Source organism: Cinclus cinclus, chromosome 1, assembly GCF_963662255.1.
Source record: "Cinclus cinclus chromosome 1, bCinCin1.1, whole genome shotgun sequence".
Taxonomy (NCBI): Eukaryota; Metazoa; Chordata; class Aves; order Passeriformes; family Cinclidae; genus Cinclus; species Cinclus cinclus.
Genome location: NC_085046.1, coordinates 127,097,897 through 127,107,936, shown reverse-complemented (window position 1 = coordinate 127,107,936; position 10,040 = coordinate 127,097,897). Strand labels below are relative to the sequence as shown.

The following is a 10,040-nucleotide window of genomic DNA, read 5'->3' as shown; positions in this document are numbered from 1 at the left end:
CCTAGCACCCCCTTAGCAGTTTTTGATGCTTCCCTGGTAGCTAAACTGAGTGGGAAGATAAAAAACTCCATTAATTTAACTAAAGTAGCTATTAAAACCCAGTAAGTTTATATAGATATGTAAGGAACTCCTGTGCAAGCAACAGATTGATGAGGGACATGCTGATGCTAATTAATTAAAAACCCCTTGAACTAAGGTATTGAAAACCCCCTTATTTCCATCATATCCATCATCTCCTTTTTCCAAATGCAAACAGACATACAGGGGAAGAATCTTCTTGAGAAGCAGGTAGGGTAGCTCAGTTGGAAGGAAAAATGACAAAAGCGTCTGATTCTGTTTTCATGCAAATTTTATCCAGCATGTTCAATCATCTAAAAACATTTATGCATCAGACCTTTCTGCTTTTTCCTGCTCACATATAATATTGCCTTGTCAAATGCAACTAACAAGGAGTAGGTAGATTGCTCTTCTTGTTTAACATCCATGTGTGAAACTGAATGCTAATGATTTCAGCTGCTTTTTTGAAGTGCGATGTTTCGAAATGTTACAGAAGCAAAAAAGTTTATTGGTAAATCCCTTCAGCCAGCACGACCTGTGCATCAACTGTCTTCTAAACAAGGTGAGCAGCACGGCTGAGGTGCGTGGTTGCCAAAGCTTGGGTTATGTTTTGGGAAGTGACATGGATGTGTAATGTGTCTTGTTTTGTTTTCTTTTTAAATGACTTTGTTCAGCTACGGTGAGTAAATACCTTGCTGTGTGTTGATCTTAGTACATCATCTCTCTGATAAAATCTGAATTTAAACTGTATTAGGTTTATGCAGAGCTCTTTGGTACTGCTCTTCTAGCTTGACATGTGAAATGTAGCTTCAGAAAGCTGGATCAGGCTTCTCTGTTAAATTTAGATTTCTTGGGTAGTTTACTCCTACTAATGAAAACATAAAATACACATAATTTAACAGATTATTTAAGTTTTATTGCAAGTACAGTTCACTACACAGCATTATTCTTACCTAGATTTCATACAAATTCAAAACAAAAACCCAGAAAATCATGCAGAAAAAAAAAAATCTTGCAGTATTTATGTCAGGTGTGAATATTTTGGTTTAAATTTTAAATTCCTATAGATTAAAGCCCAGATACTGCGGTATTATAGTTGTTGTTATTGTTAAGTTAGACATTTTTGGTGACCAGAAAATCATCAGTTGTGCTGATGTGAACTGAAGCTAAGTGCCATCGTAAATTTTTACTTTGTATAAAATTTGTGGAGTAATGGAAAAGGGGTCCTGTGGTGATGTAGAGCTTCTGAGTTGTGGATAAATGCCCATATAATCTCTTTGCAGCAAGGAATGTTCTTGGGGCATATATTCACAAAATAATATTGTGGAGTCTGTTGAAATTATTATTTCTTAATGTTTTGTGCTCACCAGCATCGCCCATTGCATTAAACATTCGGACTGAATTACCCAGCAGCACTGAAGTATGTTTGCAGAGTGAGGTTAACTGGGTGAGTATTGAGTAAATATATAATTATTTATAAGCTGGAGGTCAGCTGATCTGTTATGTAACCAAATGAAAACTATTTCCACCTTGGAATATCCTTGACTACGAATGTGCTAAACCAGCAGTATTAGAACTGTTGAAAAGAATTGAGTTTCAGGAATGCCTTTCCCTGGTATTTGCATACACTAAGAGCTGAAAAATGCAGCTTAGGAATTTAAGATTCTTACAAAAGTCTGTGTGGCATTTCTTCAGTCTTTATTGAATTTAAGTTGCCTCTTTTAAAGTTAGAGTGCATGTATTCTGTCTTCACTTATTATGTGTAAATAATAAAATCACATTTTTTTGTTGTTGATAGCACATACACAAATTCATTTAAGACAGTAATATAAAACTTTATGCTTTATTGCTAGAAGGGCTTGGCTTTGGACATGGTACAAATATGTTTTTCAGACTTGAAATTGGTTGTAGCTGTTTGCTGGAAAATGAAGTTTGAGGTCTTCCAGCTAGAATGCTTCATGTTTCATAGCCTGAATTTGATTTTCTGTTGATTCTGATTTGAATGTTTTTTTTTCAGAGCGGTGATAGATGGGGGTTTTTGTTGGAACAAATGCCTGTTTTTTTATGTTTATTTTATTTTTTAAATCATTTTAGAGGAGCTTTACTAATCCTTCATTATTGTATTAAGTTTCTTCAAGCTGCCTTTGACTGAAAAAAAATTTAAAAAGTCAAGATCTTGGGAACCTGTCTTTGATTCAACATAGAGAAATTAACACAGTTGTCTCTTGAGCAGTATTTACTGAGTAGAACAAACAACTCTTAAATAAGCCTCTGGTCATCAGTGTTGTAATATTCAGTGTCATGAGTATTTAGCTACATGTAGCTGCATATTGCATTTGTTTGATATAGGTATAGATGTATTTTTTGTATTTTTTAAAACTTCTTTTTGTAGTATATGGAAAATAATTTTAAATAATACTTTTGACCATGAAGTGTTCCATGGGTACCCCAAATACCATCTGAATAGTGCCCTAGCAACCCCTGCTTGATGAGCAATTTTCAATTCTTGCCTGCTTCCCATCTGACTCAGAGTGATGTTAAGATTCCTCCAACCTGTAGAGCCTTTATAGAGCTAAGACAAGCTCTTGAGGATAAACTGCTTTCCAACTTTCCAAAACACTTTCTTCAAGGTTTTGGCAGGTGGAAAAATCTTGGCATTATACTGTGGGTATTGGGTCTTGATGCTTATCAAGCAAACCTTTTTGCTAAGTGGGAGAATCCAAGTCCATACTTTGGACTTAAGGAGAGTCCTTCCTGCTTTTATTATTCCCAAATGTAACAGCTTGTGGCTGTCTTCTAGGTGGAATGACAGAAAAGGAGGGGATAAATGTGTTCTTTTTAAAAACTAGCAGTAGCACTTAAAATTCCATGTAAAAAAATTCCTCTCCATTGTGTTAATCTGTATTGTTTTAGTGAACTATTTCCTTACTGTATGTAATCTAGTAACATTCTGCAGGTTCAAATTAAACTGTTACTTTTAACTAAGAAACATGTATCCTTGTTTTAATATGCTTTAAGGAGATGAGCTTCATAACTTTCCTTCCTATTTTAGTCATCTGAAATGACTGAAGTGAAGATCTTAACTCAAACTGTGATGCTCTGTCAACCAAAACAACATGAATCAGGAGCAAAAAAAGGTAAAATACTGCATGGGGACTTGTGTCAGGACTGTATTTTCTGGATGGAGGACAAATGAACTTTTAAGTGATGTGGGCTGCACTTCATTTTTTCTGATCAGCCAATGCCTAGTTTGGAGAGCAATATGAAACTTTTCTGCTTTTCGCATAACACTCTAGAGAAGGCATAAAAGTTGATCATAACTGAGGTGGAAAACTTCCACTGGTAGAGTTGCTTACATAAAGGGATACTGGTTCTTAAAAAAACCCAAACAAACCCAGCAAAACAAACAAAAAACTGCTACCAACCCCCTGAAAAAACAGACCCCAAACATAAAAAAATTCTTCCCACAAAATCCTGGGTTTGTCTAGATTGCTTGTGTGTGTAGAAGTACAGATTTGAGTTGCATCCTTTAGTCTGTTGCAGGGCTCAGTTGTGGCATACAGACTATTGAATGTAATCAAGTTAAGAATTCAGTATTTTGGCTTGCTTGTCCTGCTCTTACTACAGTGGTTCTGAAATCATAGTATTTGGGTGGTTAGACAGACATTAATTTTTTTAAATGATTCATCCTGGACAATTTGTGTCAGGACTCTCATTAAGGTTTTCTCCTTATGCTATTTTCTCTGTACTGCTTCTACTGTACTCACAGAGACTTGGTAGTTTAACCAAGTCAAAATTTTACTCCTTTTTTTTTTTTTACATTAAGGGATAATCTCAGATTTCAAATGTATTCTCACTGTACTTCTCTGCCCTGCTTCCTACCTAATTCTTCATTCTTAATATGTCATAGAAACTGCATCATTGACTCAGGTTAGGTCACCAGTTTATTGAGACAATTTCTTTTGTCTGTGTCTGCCTGTGATCAGGAATCCATCTGTAATCTCCAGTCCTTAAGTAATCTCTGAAGATGTGGTTTGTTTTTTGCTCTTAGTGCTCAAAATTTGAAAGAATACTTTTAAGTTTTAATGAGGCTTTCATATTTTTCTTAGTCTGAGGTTACCATCTCTCAGGTTCTTGAGCGTTAGTTCTGTTCTGTTGTGTGTTACTGACTTGAAAATAAGTTTTCATATATCTTCTCTCAACCTCAGGTTCATTTCTTCTAGTTTTGGTCTTGATAAATAGAAGAGAGTTCTGGTTTTTGGATCTAGTTAGATGACAGACTTGTCAAGTTCTATCTGGTGTCTTTCTGATCCTTTCTTATCAATTCTGCTTGTGGTGGGTAGAGATTGTTTTGTTCTCCAAGATCTTAAACAGATTCTCGTCAAATTCTGGTCTCTTGTATAAGCTGTCACTTTGGGTTATTTTCAGTGGTTAATTGGCTTTTGTTTGTTTGCTGATTGTTGTAATCTTTTCCTTCAGAGTTAGACAACTTTAGAGGTCCTACTGTTTAGCTACTGCTTACAAATAAGTCTTTGGTTTCTCCTTGCACAGGAAAAATTTCTTATAGACCACTGTTTATGTTCAGCTGTACTTTAGGTTCCAGATAATAATTTCCATTTGATATCTCTTCAGCAGTACTATGTTTTCAATTATCTGTCTCAGCAGTTCTTAAGTGCAGCATGGGGTTCCCATGAGCCCCCTCTTTGAGCTTTTTCAGGTCTCTCTGGATGGTATCCGGTCTTTAGGTGTATCCACCACACCACCGAGCTTGGTGTTACGTGCAGATTTGCTGAGGGTGTTGCTGATCCCAATGTCTCTCACAGATGAAGATACTCAGATGAAGATATTCAACAGTACTGGTCCAAATGTGAAACCCTGAGGAATACCACTCGTCACTCAATGAGCTACATCCAGACATGGCCACTACTCTTTGGATCATAGGATGGTTTGGGTTTTAGGGGATTAAAAGATCATCAAGTTCTAACCCCCTGCCATCGGCGGGGACACCTGCCACTAGACCATGTTACTCAAAACCCCACCAGCATGATGTTGAACACTCCCAGAGATGGGGTATCCATAACTTCTCTGTGCAGCCTTTTCTAGTGCCTCACCATACTCACAGTAAAGACTTCCGTTCTCCTATCTAACCTAAACCTACTGTCCCTCAGTTTAAGGCCATTCCCCCTTTTCCTGTCACTACATGCCTCTGAAAAGTCTCTCTCTAGCCTTCTTGTAGGCCCCCATTAGGTACTGGAAGGCTTCCCCAGAGTCCCCCCAGAGCCTTCTCTTCTCCAGGCTGAACATCCCCAAGTATCTAAGCCTGTCATCATAGGAGAGGTGTTCCAGCCCTGTGATCAACTCAGGGACTCTCCTCTGGACTTGTTCCAATATGAGATCAGATGCAACTGTCCACCGAGTTCTTCATCCAGCTCCCAATCTAGTCCACATCTCTCCAATTTAGAGACAAAGGTGTTGTGGGGGGCTGTGTCAAAGGCCTTGCAGAAGTCATCATTTTCATAAGTTTTTAATCAAGGGGAGGTAAAAGCAAGACAAAAGTTTTCTAGTATTCTCATATTCTTTACGCTGTTTTTTTTCAAAGTTACCCACATGCCCTCCCTTAGGTTCACCAGCTACTGCATCATTTGTGTGCAAAGGCAGGAAAAATTCGTGTCATAGTTGATGTCAGCTTCTCTTCAACATCCTACAGTCTGAGAAATGAAAACTATTATCCATTAGGTGACAGTGTAACAATCTTGCAGGAAGCCTATCATTCTAAAAGAATAAGCTTCTTAAGAAGGACCAGAGATAAAGTTTGTTTCTTCTTTGCCTAATTCCTTTCCTCTGTTTTCTGCTCTTGTTTGAGAATATCTGCTCAAATACGACATTGCTTGACATACTGTATCCAAAGCTATGTCATAATAGAGATGGTGCTATAAACTCAAATGAGAAACCTAAATTCTGACTCCTGTTGATTCAGCATACCCCTAAAAAGTATTTTACTGCTATTAATCTATTTGCCATTTTACATGCAGCAGATCTCTTCATTACTTGTAGGTGTTGAAATAGATTTAACTTACTAGCTCCAAGAAAAGAGACACTCCATTTTCATTATCTGTCCATTAGAAATAGGTGCCACTTTGGAGTGAGTCATAAATAGATTTTCTTGTGGGCTTCAAGACCAGTTTGTGGTATTTCTGCTAATTAGAACAAGATACATGGAGTCTGTCTGGTGTAAGGTTGGAATGGCCTTATTTCTTTTGTGTTGATTTACTGTGTCAGTTTGATACAGTTGAAGTGAAATGCTCTGTAATTTACTTCAGATTTCCTGATGCAAGATGAGACCTAAATTACTTCTGTTTTTAAAAGTGATTTTTATATTCCATGTGTAGCAAGTAACCAAACAGAATTCCCAATCTTAATCCCTTAAACAAGAATGTTGAATTTAGTGATTTTGTATATTCACAGAAAGGATCCAATACAGCAGAGATTTCCTTCTGAAGCTTTCAAATGTTTCTCTCTCTCAAAAGAAACCAGAGTTTCTTCCTGATCACCCAATTGTACTTGAAAAGCCAGTAAGTGCCTTTTTTGTAGTAAGTGTCGTTACAAAATGGAGGTTTTGATAAGTCATTTGACAGGAAACATTTTATTTTAAACTGACCTACCAAATTGGCAAAACCTTCAAAGGAGAGATTGTGCAGTTCAGCACAATTTTTGTGTGTAACTTCTCTGGTTGGTATTTGACATCTTAACCTGGGTAGTACCATATAAAGCAAAAGGGTTTTTAATTTGTTTTCAGGAACAAGATCAGATATGTTTCCATGTTTTCAAAATAAAAGAGAACAATCTTGATAAATTTACAGCTTGGTAGAAGTTTAAATTCAGTGTTTGAGTTGTTCATGCATCAGTGTCCACTACAAAACCATTAATGAGCTCAATGCAGTTTGTGCTATCATCATTTTTGGTCTTCTGTTTTGGGGAGAAATCAATAGAAATTAATGATGAAGGTGAAGGATATCCATGTGTGCTACCTTAATGTCTGTGATGAAATAATCCTCAAATACTTCATATGCTAGGAGAAAACATCTACTGGATCACATTCCAGATCCCAAGTGTGGGAAAATCTTCTGTGTAAACATCATTTCAAATTAGACTACATACTAGTTAGCTTTTGAGACCATTGGGATGTAGTTCTGCCAGAAATACATTTCCTATTATGGAGAAGCATGTCCACGTGATTACTGTGTTGGCCACATTTGGAAGCATTTAAAAACTTTTAAAATTTCTGTCCTTTGAAAAAACAAAAATTAACTAATATATTACCATAATCAGCTTTCTCTGATCTTACTTTTTACGTCTTTCTATTTACCCTCAAGATGAAAGCTTTATTTGTTTGAAAACCTGCTTTCAGATGCAGAAGTCTCAACTCTTTAATTTCCTAACTTTCCTCCCTCTCCCACCACCTGTGTTTCTAGGAGTGGCACATTTTGATAATCTCTATGCTTTCAGATGTTTTACATTCCTAGGAAAAAGGAGGGTCCCTACAGAAACCAGTGAGATCACCTAGTTCAGCCAAAATTCCAGCTTGCTTACTGATCACATCATTGTTTTTCTGCACAGAAATCAGAGGGATTGACAAGATGCATGTCAAATTAAATAAATGATGCTTAAAAGTGTCAGAAAATGGCCTGCAAATAAATTTCTAATGACAAACAGACAATCCTACAGTGTCAGTGAGATTGTATTTTGGAGCAGATGGTTTTCAACAGTTTGCTGTTGAACTGAGTATTCAGACAGTTCATGCCTATGAAGACTTTTCTAGTAAGACTTTTCTAGTTCTGAATTTTTGAAGCCACTGCTGAAGTATGTGCCCATTTATGAATAAAAGTTGTATTTTCAGATGAAGAAAACTTCATAGAATGACTTGTACAAGGGAGATGTGGTTTTTACAGTTGGTGGACCATGGACTGCATTTGTCCTGAAGGACACAGGGGTTTTTTTTGAGATGTGGGGATCAGGACTACCAATATATAGCTCAGCATTTGAACAGATGTTACTGTGTTGACACACAATAAGAAAATTTTAGATAAAGTCTCTATGATTAATGAAAGTAGAACTGTTTGCCATAATAAAAAAAATCAAATTGTTAAATGTACATGGAGTGGAAAAGAGTGACAAGCAGACTGAAATGAAAACTTTAAGTGATCTGTTATAACTGAAGTAATTTGAGGGTTGGTTTGTCATACAGGTAAAGAACAAACCTTACATTGACATCTGCAAGAAGTGACATGTTGTTTGGAAGATCTGAAGGCTGTCAGTGAGGGAGCTACGTTTGATGTAGGTCTTCAAGATTTTTGAAGATACTTGGGTGCCTGCAAATGGAAGTACGACCCTGTGAAACTTAAGAAAATGCCTGTTTCTTCCTGTAATTGCCTGAATGCTTTAAGAGACAAATCTTTAATTTGTAATGCCTGAAATGGTAATATGATTAAAGTGAAAACAAATAATTTTACATATTGGTGCGGCAGAATTTTGTCATTGAATTGTTTGTGTTATGTAGCCATGTATTTTGCCCTACCATAAATTCTAAATAAATACTTGACTGGGACTTTTTGTTTGCTCCCAACTCCCTTCCTCAGAAGTAAAAATGTAACAACAAATACTGGCTGTGTCAAGTCTCAGGTGTCTTGGGGTATCTGCTCCTCTAGTTTTTGGGGGTTTTTGGACAAAACTTGACTTGCTTTTTAATTTGAAATCTTCATCTTGACGCAAGATATTCCTTGATATTTTGTGGATGCACATACCTTCTTTCAAGCTATGAAGTCTCTTACATAATAGTTTCACTAACCAGAGAAATTTTCTCTCATCCTGGATCAGAGCAGGAGACCTGCCTATGCATGCATTGCATTCCTTAAAGTTCTTTGTAGATAATTGTCCAGTGTTCTTGACTTTGAAAAGTGAAAGTAAAAAACTAAGGAAGAAGACAGATTTTAATCCATATGGGTATGGATTAAATATGGGTATATGGGTACCAATGCAGAGTTAATTCTCTCCTTTTCACATGAATGAGTGTGGTATCCAATACTGAATTGTAAAGCAGTAGTTCAAGTACTTCCTGAAAGCATCCATCGGTTGACAGGCATCAATAATAAGTATTTTGTATGAATATAATTAACTTCTAAATGTGTATTTAGACCTACAGTAGTATCGTTTGGGTACTGCAGGCAATTTTTTACCCTCTGTCACAATGAAGACTAAATCAGGATGTGTTAAATGACAGTTGCAGTAATGCAAAAGCCTGTCAAGCTGCATTAGATTGGCACTAGATTTCTTTACCTGAATGATGCAAATAATTTTTTGTTAGTTAATTTTTAATCACTGGGAGTTTCTTAGAGTGGGTCATATGGATTTTTTTCCCCAGTGTGAGTCAGTTTCTCTGTGTAGCTCTCAAAACTCCTAAGTGAAACTTCTCGAACTTCTTGTATGATTCATCAAAGTGTTTACTGGTAAATATACAAAGGTGAGTAACTGTTACAAAGACGTATGATGTGCTACAACTTTTTCCATCTGTCCAGCACCTAATTGACATGAAGTTCTAAAGCAGGTTATTTTAAGATTGATTTTAATACATTTTTTTTTCCAGTGAAAAGGAAAAGTTACAAACCTTAGTGTGGTATGTAGTTTTTCACTTAAGGATTGTCCCTGAATCTATGTCACATCACTGTATTTCCTTTGTTGGTACGTCAGTAGTGACAAAAATCCCCATGCTATACACTAGCCTAACATCTTGGGATAGGAAAACCAGCAGCCAGTTGTTCAGGAGTATGAGTAGATTTACTTTGATTAAGGACAAGAAACCTTTAAACTGATGTCGTTTGTGAGGCTAATTTCAGTGCCCTTTTAAAAATGGACAGATTAGTAACTGCATCATATCAATACAGGAAAGCCTTGTACTTCACTATTAAAAGCATTCACTTTCACTGAGT

General features: G+C 36.5%; 1 protein-coding gene across 1 annotated transcript; it reads left to right on the top strand.

Moving 5' to 3' along the window:
- Nucleotides 1-531: 531 nt before the first annotated feature.
- On the top strand, nt 532-8,341 carry C1H8orf88 (chromosome 1 C8orf88 homolog). Its single transcript, XM_062502865.1, has 5 exons — nt 532-619; nt 1,428-1,504; nt 3,110-3,194; nt 6,523-6,629; nt 8,303-8,341. Exons 1-5 carry the CDS (start codon nt 532-534, stop codon nt 8,339-8,341), a joined length of 396 nt encoding a protein of 131 aa, XP_062358849.1.
- Nucleotides 8,342-10,040: the final 1,699 nt, after the last annotated feature.

Excerpts from the sequence above, each read along its gene's own strand:
- C1H8orf88 (XM_062502865.1), top strand. The coding sequence starts at position 532 with ATGTTTCGAAATGTTACAGAAGCAAAAAAGTTTATTGGTAAATCCCTT. Across the intron at positions 620-1,427 it reads TCAACTGTCTTCTAAACAAG|CATCGCCCATTGCATTAAAC; the intron begins GTGAGCAGCACG and ends TGTGCTCACCAG. Across the intron at positions 3,195-6,522 it reads TGAATCAGGAGCAAAAAAAG|AAAGGATCCAATACAGCAGA; the intron begins GTAAAATACTGC and ends GTATATTCACAG.